General features: G+C 39.7%; 1 protein-coding gene and 1 non-coding gene across 4 annotated transcripts in view; one reads left to right on the top strand and one right to left on the bottom strand.

The window, feature by feature from the left end:
- The window catches only part of vash2 (vasohibin 2), a 37,299-nt gene that overhangs the window by 14,393 nt on the left and 4,858 nt on the right, over positions 1-18,048 (bottom strand). For all 3 annotated transcript variants that reach the window (XM_023267766.3, XM_023267764.3, XM_023267765.3), the window contains exons 3-7: positions 11,895-11,983; positions 11,618-11,674; positions 10,604-10,678; positions 3,509-3,746; positions 3,275-3,418 (exon numbers count right to left, since the gene is read on the bottom strand). In XM_023267766.3, the coding sequence (XP_023123534.1) occupies positions 3,275-3,418; positions 3,509-3,746; positions 10,604-10,678; positions 11,618-11,674; positions 11,895-11,983 (603 nt within the window). The remainder of the gene's footprint in view (positions 1-3,274; positions 3,419-3,508; positions 3,747-10,603; positions 10,679-11,617; positions 11,675-11,894; positions 11,984-18,048) is intronic.
- On the top strand, positions 8,284-8,356 carry trnat-ugu (transfer RNA threonine (anticodon UGU)). The gene has a single exon. It is a non-coding gene; the product is annotated as a tRNA-Thr (tRNA).

The raw sequence follows: 18,048 nt of genomic DNA, 5'->3' as shown, positions 1-18,048 counted from the left end.
CAGAAAGCTTGGTCTCAGTCACAGGTCATGGGTCTTGCAACAGGATAATGAGCCAAAACACAGCTAAAAACAGCCAAGAATGGCTAAGAGGTAAACATTGGACTATTGTGAAGTGGCCTCTATGAGCCCTGATCTAGATCCTATTGAACATCTGTGTAAGGAGCTGAAACATGGCGTCTGGAGAAGGAACCCTTCAAACCTGAGACAACTGGAGCAGTCTGCTCATGAGGAGTGGACCAGAATACCTGCTGAGAGGTGCAGAAATCTCACTGACAGTTACAGAAATCATTTGATTGCAGCAATTGCCTCAAAAGGTTGTGCAGCAAAATATTACGTTAAGGGTACCGGTATCATCATTTTTACCCAGGCCTGTTTCATGAGTTTATTTTTTAAAATAATTCTGTTCAACCAAGGTTCAAAAGCAACGTCTGATTTTCATTGGTTAATTTTCATAGAATTTTTATGTATTATTACTTTTGTCAGATTCAAATTATTTCTGTGACCATTGTGGGTTTTTCTTTCATTAACCGAGGGGTACCAACAATTTTGTCCACGTGTGTATATTATTTTTGCCTTGTGTTTTTAGATAATCTACTTGTAGCTTTTAGCTTCTCACATTCTTCTGCTTGACCTCTTGTTTAGTTGCAAGCAAACAGCTAAATTACATATATTGCAGTGAGTTGTCTGCGTTCCAAACACACTTTAAGTCTATACTTGTGATGACTGTCATCCACATACTGTTTTTCATTCCATAGCTATTACCCATAAACTTAGTACAAACCTACAACTAACCCTGAAAACAAGCTGCAACCCTCCAGCAGAAGACCAACAAAATTCCTTCACCGTCATGAGATTAAGCTGTTCTGAAGATAGAAGTACATGAGTGCGTACACAAACACAGTATAGCCTGTCAATAATAGCTTCACATTCTCTGGAGCACAGTAGAGATTATATCAAAGTCTCACACACCATGCACAGCTGACCAGACTCTGACTGTGTGTGTCTTCATGTGTGTGTGTGTGTGTGTGTGACAGCTGCAATCACTGACCTACATATCTTGCTAACATGCATTACAGTTCATATACTGTACCACTGTCCAACAAGGGCATCTAACACTCCGCACACAAACAGACTTACACGTCGTCTTTGATTGCAAATTTAGCAGAAAAATGCAAAAAGCAAACAAAAAATAAAGATAAGAGAACTAGAAATAAAAACCTCCAAGGGCTCATTAAACATTTAACCTCAAACAACCCACTTCTCTGTGTCTCCCTCCCTCACCCACTCATGCACACTCACACATTCCTTCCTTCCCCATCATGCCCTCAATAATTCTTGACAGTTTATATTCCACATTCAGCCCAAAGGAAACAACATCCATCTCTGGTTCATGGAAAAAGAGAATAAAGGTGTTTCCCATGTTCAATCTTCAAAAAGAAAACACGTCCATGAGTGTATGCTGATGCCCAGTTTAACTGCTTGGATCACAAGACACCCCGCTGTTTAAACTCTGTCTAAACAGAGACATTGAGATTGAAAGCGAGTACCAGCAACATCAAAATTAATAATAAATCATTGAGTTCAATTCAGTTTTATTTAAAGAGTGCCAATACAGAATGTATGTGATCACAGGTTACTTCACATAGTAACAATAATAATTGATTACATACAATGTTAAAGAGAAACCAAGTAAAACTAAGGGTTAATACTGAAGATTATGAACAACCAATGTAAACAGTAACATGCCAACTTTACTTCAGAAGTGCTGAAGAAGAAGTACTTAAGAGTCAGAGGAAACTTAAACACAGCATACAGTAATCCATGATTGCAATTCATTTGTGTAAATATTCCTAAATGTGTGTTCTCAGTATCCTTGTGTTCTTCTGTTTTTCTTTTTTATATTGTATATATAGGGGCTGCACAGTGGCTCGGTGGTTAGCACCATCACACTGCAGCTAGAAGATCCCCGGTTCGTGTCCCGCCTGGACCTGGGATCTTTCTGCATGGAGTTTGCATGTTCTCCCTGTACATGTGTAGGTTTTCTCCAGCTACTCCAGCTTCCTCCCACAGTCCAAAAAACATGCTGAGGTTAATTGGTGATTCTAAATTGTCTGTAGGTGTGAATGTGAGTGTGATTGTTTGTCTGCATATGTAGCCCTGTGATAGACTGGTGACCTGTCCAGGGTGTCCCCTGTCTTCACCCCAAGTCAGGTGAGACAGACTCCAGCTCCTAAAGACCCTAATGAGGATTAAGCGGCGTATAGATAATGGATGGATATTGTATATATAGTGTGTATACTTAACCTCTTTTATTTATAGTTGTGTTTTCTTGCTTTTTTTTACTGTCACACTTTGCTGCTGTGACGTTGCAAATTCCCCTTGTGGGACTAATAAAGGATATTCTATTCTATTCTATTCTATTCTATGAAGTCACTTTGGTAAGTTCAACTTGGACCGAGCTAACAGGCAAAACACGTAATTCATCTGACAATAAACAGAGTTTATATTCTGTATGTTTATTTAAAACACTTCTTTTCAAAAGGTCATGTTTGTCACATCTTCTGTCTTTTCTAGGTCAACCGTATTCAGCGGCTATTTTGGAAAAAAAAAACATTTTCACTTGTTGATGTATTTTGTGGTTTGTCATCAAGTGTCTGTTCAAAGGGAGCCATTGGATTTGTTGTGTTTCTATCTACAGTATAATATTGTAAGGTCTCGACCCTACAATGCGAAAAGGTTGGAGATAATTTATGTTGTAAATTGGCTCCATATAAATAAAACTGAACTGAAAGGTTTGTGAGTGGTCTGTATTTTCTTCAGCTGCATGCTGCCAAGTTTCCTCTCTTGTTCCAGGCTGCACTTATTTGCTCTCTTAACAGAACTACATTAAAGCTTATGAAAGGATTGGGTTATTTATCAGGGAAATTACTTTTCTGTGTGGCCTTTAATTCATGGCAATTTTTGAACTAACAGAAGTATTTCTGTCCTGATTAATAATTTAACAGCTAATTTGTTAAGCAATCTTGTGAGCCTCTATTATGGTGGATATAAAGAAGTTTCATTAAAAAAATGGTGTGTAGAAAACAAACAGCCTTAACTGATCATAATAAATAACTATTTATAGCAATATTTAATCAGGTTGTGAACATCGTCTATGATGTGAGCATTTTAGTGGTTTAATCTATTGTGTAGTTTGCCTCATTGAACTTGGATTTTCTCATTTGAAAATTTCACAAGCAAAAAACCTTTTCTATAGTGTGTATATAGAATGTACCTTCATCCTCATGTCCCGACCATGCTTCTCCAGCTCCTTCCTCATCTCCTGAGCTCCCAGTCGGGCAGCATTCAGCACTAAATGCTTCCACTCGATTGGCTGGAAGACGTGGGGGTCATGAGGCACGTAAAGGCCAATCTTCACCTGGGAGTCATGAAGAATGTGTTGAAACTGTTTTTCTACCGTTCCTATCTCAATCCTATCTCCCCCTCCATGCTTCTTGTCCTCTCTTACCTTCTTAAGAGTGTGCTGGTATCTCTTGTAGGAGCTCTCAAACTCAGCCACCAGTTCTCCCAGTGTGCGGTGGGTCAGTGGTTTGTCCATCAGGTCCTGGCGGCGGCTCATACCCAGCGATCCGTAGCGACCGTTGCAGTAGACGCCCAGCACAACATGGTGGAAGCAGTGACCCGAAAACTGGGTCTTAAAGCTGATGGGAAAACGCTCAAGAGACGTCAGTCCATTGGTCAGGTAGCTGGTCAACAGAAGTGAAGGAAAAATCTACAAAGTTGGTTCTTGGTGTGCTGTCTGAAATGTACTTCTGCGTGTTTAACACTTGTCTGCATTTATTAGATGAACTAACGTAGATACACTTTGACTGCACCACTGGAGACTCACATTTGACTACAAACCTGAAAAACAACAACACTTGACTACCTAACTGAGAGCAAAAGAGTATTTGTTTGGATTTGTCACAGCAGAGGTGGAACAGCGGCTTGAGTCATGTGAAATTAGATGCAGTCTGACTCTCAGAAGGCCACTACTATGAAAATGCCACGAGGTAAACAATGAGTCTCAAACTGCAAGAGTTTGTGCAGCTCTGCCTGTCTAACTGAATCTGTCTGGTTCATTGTTGTGTTTTGCTCTTATTTAACAAGAAAAACAAAGGCAGAGAGATGATCTATCTGGTTACATCAGAAGCCAGAGGAGATGATGAGACACATGCTCAGAGTATGTGTTTGGTTTGTCTACTGACGCACTATGACATGTTTTATGATTAAATGCACTTTTTGAACCTTGATTTCCTCTTTGTTGCTGGGTTTCTCTTTCCCATCTACATACAGTACTGTCCACCATTCCTTCTAATCTCATTTTCCCCAACTTTAAGAATTCTTTCTCTATAAATTTGTAAAATCCAGCAGCACAGGTTACCACTAATTCCTCAATGCAAAAGATCCATCCATCCATCCATCCATCCATCCATCCATTATCTATACACCGCTTAATCCTGACTAGGGTCGCGGGGGGGCTGGAGCCTATCCCAGCTGACTCGGGCGAAGGCAGGGGACACCCTAGACAGGTCACCAGTCTGTCACAGGGCCACATACAAAGACAAACAAGCACTCTCACATTCACACCTACGGGCAATTTAGAATAATCAATTAACCTCAGCATATTTTTGGACTGTGGGAGGAAGCCGGAGTACCCGGAGAAAACCCATGCATGCACAGGGAGAACATGCAAACTCCATGCAGAAAGATCCCGGGAAAGCCGGGACGCAAACCAGGGGCCTTCTTGCTGCAAGGCGAAAGTGCTAACCACTACGCCACTGTGCAGCCCCCAATGCAAAAGATGAAATTTTCAATAAAATATTGAACTGAGGTCTGTATTTAGTCAGCTCGTGTTGTCGGCTGCACAGCTTTACGGAGTTTAACACTGAAAAGGATCCAACTGTAGGAATCTGTGAAACCAGAGAGAGAGAGAGAGAGAGAGAGAGAGCGAGAGAGAGAGAGAGAGAGAGAGCGAGAGAGAGAGAGAGAGAGAGAGAGAGAGAGAGAGAGAGAGAGATCTGGACAATGTCTTTGCCAATTGCCAACCATCTGCTCCATCCTGCCCGTGGAAGTCTGTCATTGGCCAGAGCGCCTGTCTGTCTTCTCACCAGCCTGCATGCCACAGTACTGCTGTGTTTTCATTAAATATTCACACAGGCCATCCGCACAACTAGACCACTGATCACACACACATACCAATGTGTTCTAGTGTGTGTATGTGTGCCTTCACAGTGTACTGAAGCCTGTGGTTCTAAAACAGAACACAGACAAGAGGATGAGCCTACTGAATGAGGAAAATTTCCAAGTGAAATGACAAACCTAAACGTAAATGATTAAAACAATACATACTGGTTTAATTTGTAGCTCAATGTTACACTTGCAATACAACCACTTACAAAAATCCTCTTTCATCTACTTCATAATGGTATTCATAGTACTCTAAACGATAGATTTGTAGCTGAGGCAATAGGCCATATATTCAAACCTGTTGAGCAGTATGTTAGTAAAACCACTGAAGGAAGCCGTGCACTTATTGTAGGCAAACTGTATGCGGCATGTTGCTACAGGAACCTGCATACATTCAGATAGTAATGCAGAAAACACATAAATGTTTTATGCTCAGTCCTGATTTGCTGCCAAGTCTATTTTACACTGCTATTACAGCAGCTAATAGAACACAGATTAGAAAATTATTTAGTCTATAGGTATTAACCTCAGAGAATATGTAATCAATAACATCAATTTCACTTTGACTTGGTCAAAAACTAAAGTGAATTCCAAGCATACTTTATTATGGGACAGTGTCAGATTAAGATGCACTTCTTGAGTACCATGGTAAAGCTATGGTAAAAATAAGCACCTGCATTGAGAGTGCAGTGGTAAATTAAGCATATTAACATATATGATTAACAGTTCTCTACAAGCATTCCTCTCTTGCATCATTTGCAATAACAGCACCCTTTGCTCTAATAATTTTTCTTTCTGTGTATTTCTCCAACGTAACAACCTGTTTCTCTGACTAAAGTAGGCGTTTGATCCATTTTTTGCAGAAGAAGAGTCAAATTTCACATCAAACAGCCCATTTTATGGTAACACTCACAGAGCTTGATGAAGAAAACCTGATTAACAAAAACAGTTGAGAACCCCAATTGTGATGAACATTATCTCTGAGTGAGGTTTTAAGTTCGGTTGATCTAGATAACACCAAGAAAGCCTAGCTGTGTTAAACTTTCTTCATATTGCACTTGTTGGATCATTCAGGTGAATTTAAACACTGCAAAGAAGTCCACTGTAACTATACAGTGCTACAACTGAGAGCACCAATTGACCAGTCAGAAAAATATCTGGCATTTCTACAAAATACGTTAACTTAGTAAACAAATTTTCTCTGTTTAATGTCATATCTCACTTCTGATTCTGTTGCCTTCTATACAACAACAAATAATCAGCTACCAACTAAATAAAGAAGCCTGTTACTACATTTTACTGCAGGGACAAGATGAATGTCAAGATGCCAAATTCTTGTTTGAGTGAAACTCGATGCTAACGACCTCCATCTGCAGCTGACTCCAAGAGCCATGTGGGTACACATATCTTCCTTTTTATCAGAAATAACTGAAACATGAAAATTGCACTCCAAGTACTCCATGACTCACAACAGACCCTGTTGTTCCTGACTAATGAATGGTTCATTAGACAGGTGCACTTAGTGTGACAAAGGACATGTGACACTGATAACAGCAGCTCTCTCTGACTGAGCCTGTGACTCTGACTGAACCTACCGCTACCTCGCTCACACCCCATCCATCCATCCATCCATCCATCCATCCATCCATCCATCCATCCATCCATCCATCCATCCATCCATCCATCCATCCATCCATCCATCCATCCATCCATCCATCCATCCATCCATCCATCCATGATTTGTCAACCAAAAAAATAATGTGCCAGTTGAGTTCACATCCTCTAAAGATTTGTTTCTCTGCCTCACTCATGTTCTAATGAAACATCAAGCCATGCAAATACCATACCTCACTGTTCTATTTTTAAAAAGCAGAGGTAACTGAGAAACCCTTATCTGTGGATATAATGCAGAGCTAATCCAATAGATTTTCGTATTCACTCTCTCTATGACTATTCCTTCCCCTTTTTGTATCCTCATATTTCTGGCCCTTCCTCTCTCACCAACCCTCCCCCCTCTCTTCCTCAAGTTTCTCTCCACAGTCGCTTCCAATGTAAATTTCAAAGCAGAAAGATTCAACATAATAAAGTGCAGCAAAAGGCATGAAATCCTCTTTATGTTTGGTGTCTTTTTTTAACCAAGAGTCATGTGCTTTGCTAGCTGCCATCATAAGCAAACTCTAGGCTCTGAATTTACTCAGTAACAGTTTGGGGAATGGCATTCAAATAATGCCAAAAGAATATCGACATAAGTATGAGGCTGTTCTCATAGCTTATAATAGGCAGTAGTTACAGTTGAACTGAATCCCAATTGTATATAATTTATGGATATTTTACACAATAAATTGGGTGCTTACAGCTGTGTGGCAACAGATTATAGAAGACACTTCCCTATTTTTAACAGCAGCACCCCAAAACATTCTGCAAATAAATATACCAACGAACATTTACTAATTACTCAATTTGCTCTGTTTCTAGTTCTCTATAAATAAGAGAGTTCTATGGTTGTTTTTCAATCAGAGTGTGCTCTGTGCTCAGATCTTATTCTACTAAATCCTACAGTGATGGTTAATACAATGAGACACATCAAAGTCACACACAGTCAACACACATGCATACACACCCGCACTGAGCTGGTATGACCCAAGATAAACCGTGAAGATCCTGGAGAGAATTCAGACATCTGTTAACATGGAAGCAAAGGAGCCAGTGGCGGGACAGACTAAAGCCAGACAAGCAGACAGACAGATCCAACTGCCACAAGCTACAACAACAGTTGCTATTCATCCCTCTTTTCTTCCCCACTTTTCTGTCTCAGCTTTCTGCCTCTTCTTCTTCTATCTTGTGTTATTTTTTGCTGTTTAAAATATTTGACAGCATATTTAATGACATTCTCTGACTTTAAACTCCAGTGGAGATAATCGAGACATTAGTTGTTTACAGAGTCAACTGGTTAGTTTGGTATTATATTATGTCAACAATAGCCAGTAAACAAAGGTGTGTACACTGCGCTATTGATCTCTAAAAAGATCGGTCATCCACGTTAATAATAGGTAAGGCCTCATAGCTCAGTGGTTAGAGCACTGGTCTTGTAAACCAGGGGTCGCGAGTTCAATTCTCACTGGGGCCTGTTCTTTTACTGGTGTGGATGACCTCAGGGTTCAATGAAAGATGACACTACAAATATACACTGTCCTCTGCTGATAAAAAGTGAAAAACAATCACTCACAATGATTTTCTTGACTCCAATTTCTTTTTTCTCATTTTTTTTCTCACCCCCTCTGGTTCTCATTTCCCTTCTTCCCTTCAGCTGCAGTTTATTTTTCCATGAAGGTCTTGTCACTCTGTAAATTTCCCTCGGTCTCGCCTCCTTTCATCTGTAGACTAAAGCCAGTCTCAATTAAAGTCACTGTCAGCTCCCGCCCTGACAGCCCCCGATAAAAGCCCTGTGAAAGTAGCACATGTGAAACTGGACCATCCATTCATAGAAAGAGAGAAGCAGAAAACTCGTCTGTTGACTCTCTAAAGTTCTTCAGGAACATACCATTTAAAATGTTAACAGTTTTTCATGTATTTTGCTGTTTAAAACTAAAACATGCTTTTGAAAATCCATTAATACACTTTGTAAATCCAGTCATTAACACAGTTGTCATGAACTATGTTGCCTATTGTGTGACTGTTGAAAACTAAATGCAGATGTATGGAAAGGGCATTCTGAAATATGCTGTGTGTGAAAAATAGCTACTTAAATGAATTCTGATTCTGATTCCGACAGACCAAATAATTCCGGTCACCACTGATAACTCAGATTGTTTCTTAAATAATTGATAATTTTTTAATATATTAACTTACTAAAAATGATTTTAAAATCCTGCTATTTAAAAATGTTGACAAAAACCCAGTCTTTCTGTTATGAAGTGGAGAGAAGCAGCAAATCCTCATATTTGTTAGAACCAACTATGTTTTGTTGACTGTCGAACTGATTGATGGAGTTTTCACTGATTTAGAAAGATTTACAACAAGATAACAGCTGAATGAGACTGGATTATAAACAAGATCAGTGTTGACCTGAACCCCAGATTTGTAATGATCATGACTTGGGCTTCAAAATACCATCAAAAAAGTTTGCTTGATGTCACATCTGAGAGGTCTTCACAAGTCCATCTTTTCCCTGCAGTCTACCTACATATTATGCCGTCGGTCAGGCCCTTTTCTATTACAGGTACCAGGCCTATTTAACATTCTATGTAATACCTGAGTGGATATGAAGTCATCTTTACTGTGCTAGATACAACAAAATCGCATTGCTGATTCTAAATGACTCGCATGAAATAATGAGTGGATTAACTTACTGTTTTAATCAGCAAGAATACCAGAAAACCTATGTATGCATTATACCATCTTTCTTGGTAAGAAGGACTGATTATATGTCTCCCAAATAGTCACAGCAAAAAAAGGCTCATAGAGTTACATTTGTTAAGACGCAAACTTTTGGTTTGGTAATGTAAATTAATATTTTGCTTAAACCTGCTTTAAAATTGTGCTGATCATGTCTGTTCCTCTTAGTCAGATTCGAATCTGGCATTTCACGGACCTGCATGGGTCCATGCTGTCAAATGCCAGATGGTCCAGTTCAGTTCCAGGTAGTACATTTCCAGGAAGGTTTGGGCTTGGCATTTTACCTTTATCTAAAATGTAAATAAATAAATTGCAGCTCCTATAATTCCAGTATTGAACCTGTCCACATGACAGTTTGATAATATTTCAATTGATTGTTCAGCCCTAGTTTGGGGCTTGTCAAAACCTTTGCATCAGAGCTTGCAGTTCAGATCAAGACATAGAAATTCAACTGAACATGCAGTAAATTTGCATCCATGCAACTAAAGACAGGCCAAATGTGAAGGATAAAGGATCAGCCTAATCTGTATGTAGAACAAGAAGCCGGAGGTCTAAGAAACTGGTTCTAGTAATCCAACCAGAGCCCCTCTTCTTGTGCAATAACGAATAATGAGAATAGATGCCAATTATAATATACAGCTAATTAAACATGCTACGACAGAACTGTTAAAAAAAAAGGTTTTCTCAGAATTAAACAGTGAAGCTCTTACAGAACTATACACTGCTGCTTTAAAATGTAAGCTCTGCTGGATGATACTGAGCTTGTGAGTATGAGTGTGTATGGTGGGGGGTTAAACTTTGAAGTTGGCTTGTTGCCAAGCAACACGGTAAGAGCTGGAAAGGGTGGCGATGGTGGGGGGGCATTAGGACATTAGAGCAGTATGTCTCATTGATTCCACCAACAGATACACAAAATAACCTTTTGGCCCTTTGCTTGGCGTAGGTGTGTGTCTGAATGTGTGTGTGCAGGAAAGGATACATTCCCAAGATGACGGCTTCGAGGCATTTGATTGGCAAAGACTCCCTGATCATCTCTCTTGCTGTCTCCATTAACCTGTGGGGTGGGGGTGGGCGGCAGGAAAGAGGAAGAAGAGGTGAAGAATGAAGAGTAACAGAAGATAGGAGGGCAAAGAGGCGAGAAACAGAAAGAGAACAAGAAACAAGTGACAATACGGAGGAAACAAAGAGAAAAGAGATCTAGAAATGTGTTACCAAAGCAAGTAGTCTGAGCACAAGATTTTATTTTACTTTATTGTCATAGAATTTAGTCACATTTCCTTCAGTTTTACAATATTTTTCAATCTTATGCAAAGATGGTCACATAGATGATGCCTACTCTTTTCTCACTTTCAACCAGGAAATCACAGATCAGGGTTAGTGACCTCCCTATTCAATACTCCAGCATGCTGCTAAACTAACTACTCACCTCCTATTATTTAAAGTAAGTACAGGGTTGTGTGCGTGCAGAGCTAATACCAGACCTCTTCTACTGACATTTTTTACCTTGATTCGGTCCACATGTCTTTAGCAAGATGATAAGAAAATGTCATCAATCACTATATTCACATCATAAGCTCACCACTGGGAGTAACCAGATTAAGCTGTTAACTTCATAAAAGCATTTACATAGGTCACAGTAGGTGCGAATGTGAGTGTGATTGTTCGTCTCTATGTGTAGCCCTGTGATAGACTGGTGACCTGTCCAAGGTGTCCCCTGCCTTCACTCTAAGCCAGCTGGGATAGACTCCAGCTCCCCACGACCCTAATGAGGATTAGGCATATAGGTGTATAGATAATGGATGATTCCATATGGTTCAACATCTTTAACTCAAAACATAAAATCAAATGACACCATGCCTTAAAATGCCTCATTAAAAGATTATTATTAAAGTATGAGATGTATGCATGAAGAGCCTGATAATCATTCTGTTGATATTATTGTTATTAAATTGTGCAAACTGGTATATCACTTCCAAAGCTGCAGTCCACTTACCCACACAGAGGACGGCTCTTCTTGATTTCAAAGAACTGGGTTCCTGTGTGGTTGTATCTGACAGAAATGTTAGGGACAACAGCACTGTCAAGAGTAGTTTTGATTGTTGTGTATCTGTCTCTGCTGACACAGGGCTCCTGAAGTAGTGATGCTATGTTGGTGTTTTGGCCATTTATAGTCTGTGGAAACATCAAATACGATGAAGCACAAGCAGCACATACTTCACCTGACAGGTGTAGCGTGTGTTGTTGAGTACTGTGTTATTGATCAAGGATACTGCAGAGCCTTCATGTAGTTCTGGATGGCAACGAGCCAGTCTGGGACCGACATGGACGGTTTGAAGGTTGGAATTGAGGGAACAGGATGCTGGAGAGAGAGAGAAGATTTTTACACATTATTTCTAGCAAATCAACATGTGGTAACATTTACAGCCCTGAAACCACCTTCAACCAGCTTCAAAAATCTACATTCTCAATGTCCCGTGACTTATTACAGCTCATGTTCCAAGGCTGTTGGAAAAAAAAACACATTGGCTACACTAGACACCTCCTTATATTACCCTCATATTAAAAGAGGATTCATTTAAAGCCACAGACCTGAATTCATGCAGTGAAGACTGACAGAGGTACATGTCACTAGATCCCTTTTTCCAAACCACCAGAAAACATTCCATCTGCCTGGAAGCTATTCTTCAGCTATCAGTAGCACTACATGACTGCTTGCAGAAAGCCTCAAACTTGGCTGCTATTATTGTAAAGCAACAGAAACCTTGCTGGAAGCTTATCTCTCTTGAGTAAACATTTCATTGAGCTAAACAGATTTGTGTTTCCGACAGTGGATACAGATGCCAATATTCCTCTACTTGGACAGAAGATCATCAAATGTCTTGATGAAATATTTATTATTTCTTTGGATGTGAACATTTGCAGATGATTATATTAATATTCAGAACTGAAAGACTCTGTAGACAGCAAATGTTTATTCTTGTCAGCATTAGAAAATCATCTATAACAACGGTGAGAATAGTAAAATAATTTCTAGTACTACTATCACTACTGCTACTTCAAGAGGCTGCAAAAGTACTTTTACAGTCTGAGCAAAAACACCAAATATATTTAATCTACACATAGTTAACAACCACAGAAAATAATGTGATTCAATGATGACACCCGACATAGGTCAGTCTCAAACCCAGAATGTTGTGTTCTGTGTTGTGCACCACCATAGATTACTGGGCCGGCAGACACCCACATAGTAAGGAATGGCATGTGGTGAACATGAAATCATGCCGCTGTTTACAGCTGTTTCACCTCAGCAAGAACCATTCCAAAGAGGAAACAGGGGTCACAGATGCGGATTCATGAAAGGACGTGACCACACCGACAGAAAGTGAGTCAGACTGAAACACAAACCAACACTTCCTCTGACACACAAGCAGCTTGAGCGGTATATCTTTGTGTGTGTATGTGTGGAGGAAGGGTGAACCACAGCACAACCCCTATCATTTCCTGTGGGTTTTTGCTTCACTCTTTATTTACAGCATAAAGGGAGAACAGAGGAGGACAACAACAGGACAACGCTGTGGTAGAGCCTTGCATGTTCCAGTATTCTCTCCTTTAGTTTTCCTCTCCATATAAAAGGAGTAAAAAAGAAAGAGAAGTGTCTACAAGTCAAACGCTGTCTTACTAAAAACAAACATAAAATTACTGGACATGTGGTGTTCCCAATAACCAAAGTGTGATATTTCTACAAATAGACTCACAGCTTTTCTACACGAGAGTTATTTCTGCCACATTCCTCAGTCACTGGTCTCATGTGCGTGTGACGGAATAGATGCACTTCTATTTTCATTAATACAGCTGTCTACACTGGTGGTGTAACTGTGTAGCCCAAAGCACAATTTTAAGCTTCATGTCAGTTTTGTTCCATTTTAAATGCAAAACTCCAGCGGCAGCATGTGTTGAGTCTAGACTGCTGCAAAAACTACACATATACATTTACAAATGCAAAATATACATAATTTAAGTAAGCTAATGTCTCAAGGGATTATCTAAACTTATATTAAAAATAAAGGAACAACCAACGTGTTTTTTCAGAGCCGATATGAATACTGAATACTAATAATTGAGAGTATCCATAACAGATATTTGGAATCGATGTACCTTTGCAGAAAAAAATCAAATCCAGGTTTCTAAAATTAGAATGACACAAGCATAAAACTTTATTGAAATGTTTTTATTTGTTTTACATGTTAAATCAAAGGAGAGCCTTTCAGCATTTATAATTCGGTGTTGATAGGCTTCTATTCATGACATGTAGCCAATCACATTGACAGAGAGAGAGGTGGCTATATCAGAGCCAAAGTAGTGCATTTTTAAATCAATTTATCAGGTTATCTGGTTGGCAAATAAAAACAAAAAACTATGCTGTACTAATAATTGGAAAATGCAGAATATTCAATCTGACAACTGCACAGGTGTGTCAGCAAAAGTGGCTATTCGGCGACGTAACCATTGATTTCAGTGGACAAAGAGTCGATCAGCCTTAATGCAGACAACTGACCAACCAGCCAACCTGTCACTCACAATTCCAAGAGCGAGTAAAACAATCAGCCAACTGGCCACTCTTCAAGTCACCAGGCGAGTCAATAGTCATTCAGTCCACAAACCAGTCTGCCAACCAGCCAAGACCAGTAAATAGCAGCTTTTATTGCCACATAATCTCTCATGTAGTGAAATCCTCACTAAGACGTAATACACTGGCTGCATCAGCTAATACACACACATACACACACATGCATACACACTCTCTAAAGCTGCTTTCTGCTGGGTCAGGGAGTGAGATGAGTGGTGATCTCTCCTTTATCACCCTCTCCTCTCTTCTCTCTGCTACAGTAGGATGACAGAACTGTCATCTTTCTGCTGCTGCCATCAATTCTGGTGCAAAACCACAATCTAAAAAGACTCAAGTTTTGAATGCTGTATGATGAAGTTACAGATTCAGTTGCCACCAACAGCCATCTGACCTGACAGCGTCACTTCATTCCTGTGTTTCTGCATCAGGTTTTGATAGCAAATTTATGACACGTCTCCTGAAAATTGCATAAAGCACTTACTGTGGACCATTAGGGTTGTGCATGTGTACACACATAAATAATATTATACTGTGTACAGTGAGACAGTGTCAGGGAACAGTGACCTGGTCCCTCTCCATTAAGAGTTCAGCTGGGAGAGCTTCAATATCAGCATCACCCCAGTTACGACTCATAATTAATCTGTCTCTGCCTCCTTTCCTGTTTTCCTCTCTTCTGTAATCTTCTCCTCACTTTCTTCCTCTTCCTTCTCCACCCTTCCTATTTACTTCTTTGTAGTTATGTCAAAATGTCCCCTCTGTTTTGCCTTCCCTTTCCATTCCTTACTCTCATCTCTTCCCCTCTCAGTCACACCCCCTATTTCTTTTTAATCTTGGGTCACCTTGCTGTTTTTCAGTCCTTCCCCCTCATCACTGCCAATGTGCTTTTATCCCCAGCTCCATATCTCAGTGCCAGACGGCAGGCTTTTGTCATTTACATCCACTGGGTCTAAATATTCTGTAGCTAATAGCCAATACACATCCGCAGTAATAACGAATGCATTAGTTTCAAAATTTAGACATCATGAGTATAACCAATCAGACAGTACTGTGAGCAGGATGTCACTGAATACGACAGAACTGTGACAGAGGCAAAGTAGCTCATTTCTAAATTAGCTAATTTTGTTGGAAATGGGAATTTTACTGTCCACGTCTTTTAATGTTGACTTTTAAGCCGGTATTACCAATAAAAATTTTGTTACATCACTGGTGAAAACTAATTGTATAATGACAATAGAGATCCTCGACTCTTGAATAAAAAAACATTATCATATCAATAACCAAAAAAATGCAGAATATGGGATCTGATAATCGGCCAGGCTGATAATCAGTCAAGCCTTTGTACCTGCCAACTCTTAGGTCTAACCTGCCTCACCCAGCAGCAGAGACAAAAAACAAAACGACTGAAACCAGAGACATAGAGACGTAAAGCCACATTTTAAAGTGGGAGTTACAACCTTTCTGTTTTCTGAATTTTGGATGGACAGTAAAAGGTAGTTAGACAATGGAAAAAAAAAAGTAATACAAGTCGACAAGAGTAAGCAGAGCACATCAAAATCAATGGAATTCTGTAGAAAAGCGTTACTAAATGAAGATAATTCCACAAATAAAGCCAGCTATTTAAAAACAATTGCTAAGAAGGTGCAGAAATGCAGTTTATTGCCAAATAATTAGAACATCTTTTGTTTGTTCAGCTGCTACAACTGCATAATGTTTTACAATTTAATTCAGCAGTTGTCTAATCTGCCTGGTACTACAAGTAAAACACAACTGGCACAGCATTCTAAATAAAAGATTGTTTTTCTTACATCTCTGCGGATACATGTCGTTTTGTATCATTAAGGTATGCTGGGGTTGAGTGTCGCCGAGGTGACAAGATACAACAGATAGCAATGTCCTCTGCAACCTTTGGAGCGCTTTTGCTCTGTGTGCATTAAAGATTAAAAACAGTGAAGCAAGATGAAGAGAGGGAGAGACAGAGACAGATCATATTTCATGCTGTCAAGATATCTTTAGAGCAGGACATCCCCAGGAATGCCTTTCTCTCTCCATGAGTGTGCACAAGTGTGTGTGCTCGCAAAAGACAGCTAAGAAACCACTGATTTAGGATCAATGTGAGACTTTCTGTTGCTTGCAATCAGCCTTTTTATTTAGCTGTATATAAAGTAGGAGTGATGATAGCTCAGCTTCTTTCCCTAGGACCTACACTACTTCAGTACAGACAGCGGTACTTAACAGTGGCTTGAAGCTGCTGGAGGACTACAGTAATGCCGCCGTCTGTAATTCTTTGCCTTGTAGCACATCTGTCTAAGCTAATCCATGTTGGCAGGCATCCATACAGATGAATGTCCTATCCAAAACATGCCATTTTTATTCAAAATACCGAACACACGGAGAAATACATGATGCAAATTTCAGCAGCACTGGCTTAATCTGGACCCTGAGATGTGTAATGTTGTGTCTATTAAGATGCCCCACAAAAATGTAATACCTTTGTGCCATCTAACAGATGTGGCATTTTTTCATTGCTGTTTTCTTGTTACCATATGCTGCTGAGGTTGTTCTGCTGCTGCAAATTCTAAAAAAAAAATGTCTGCTTTAAATGTAATCTGTTACTGACATCCAAAATAAAATCCTATTGTCAGAGTTTGAACAGACACATTTTACTCCAAAACAATGGGACAACAATGGATTATATAAATGAAAAACGACTTTAGCCTATTTCTTGTTGACAACATCAGCTGTACAATTAGATTTAGTTTTTACTCTTGACCAGTAACCACAAATTGAGTTCACAAATAGCAAATGACACGTAACTGAATATGACAATAGACTCATGGCTCAGCAAATTCAGCCCGTCGTGTTTTGTACAATGGGCATATCAGCATGTTTCAGTTCAAACAGGTCATTCAACAAGTGAGAAATGAACCCCTCAGAACGCAAAGTGAGAAACGGTCAAAATTCAAAACAAATCGTGATGTTTTAAAAGAAAAAGACTCCACATCACTTATTAATTTCAATTTCAGCTATACTGAATCCATATCCTACACTAACAGGTAAGTGTTTCTAGTTTTGTATACACAGCTGCAGCACAGATCTTTGTTCAGACGAGTTATAGCCAGTTTTGCTTCCCAGTGAAAGCCCTTTAGGTAGTCCAGTTGGTATCCAGAGATTATCCACCACCCAGATTTATTCGAGGGATTATTTGGTTGCTGTGCCAAGACCATTCTCCATGCCCTCAGTTAATGAGGGCATGGAGAATGACAACAAGGCCTCTGGTCACTGACAACAACACACCTGCACTGTGTGAAGTCTATCTCAAGGTACCACACGTTGCATCCTCAAAGCAACCATTTGTATCCTAGTGTTCTTCTTACCATTTGGCCAGTTTGTTTTGTGATGATTATAAATGTTTCTCATTCAAATGTTACACACAGTTGCTGTGATAAATTTCACATTTCAGCATTTCTTAAGCTGGTGTACCCTTCGAAATTCTGATCAATACAAATTAACTGAACATATTTCCCTTTTTCCTCATAACACACTGTCCTAACAGGAAAGTCATTCCGTTTACTTCTCTCCCTTTCTAACCTTCTCCTTCCCTGCCTGAAGGCGTAGTTAACCCATGTGGGGCATCAGTGACTGTATCTGTGGTAACCACCTGCCTTTACACTTTATGCACACACACAGACACACACACACGCACACAGAGAAGGGTCAGGTTGCATATCAACAACGCTGCAATGTAAACCAACTGACAATTCAGTTTCTAGCAGAGAGCATTATACACAGCAGTGTCC

The sequence above is a fragment of the Amphiprion ocellaris genome, chromosome 12 (genome assembly GCF_022539595.1).
Source record: "Amphiprion ocellaris isolate individual 3 ecotype Okinawa chromosome 12, ASM2253959v1, whole genome shotgun sequence".
Taxonomy (NCBI): Eukaryota; Metazoa; Chordata; class Actinopteri; family Pomacentridae; genus Amphiprion; species Amphiprion ocellaris.
This window is presented reverse-complemented; position numbering and strand designations above follow the sequence as displayed.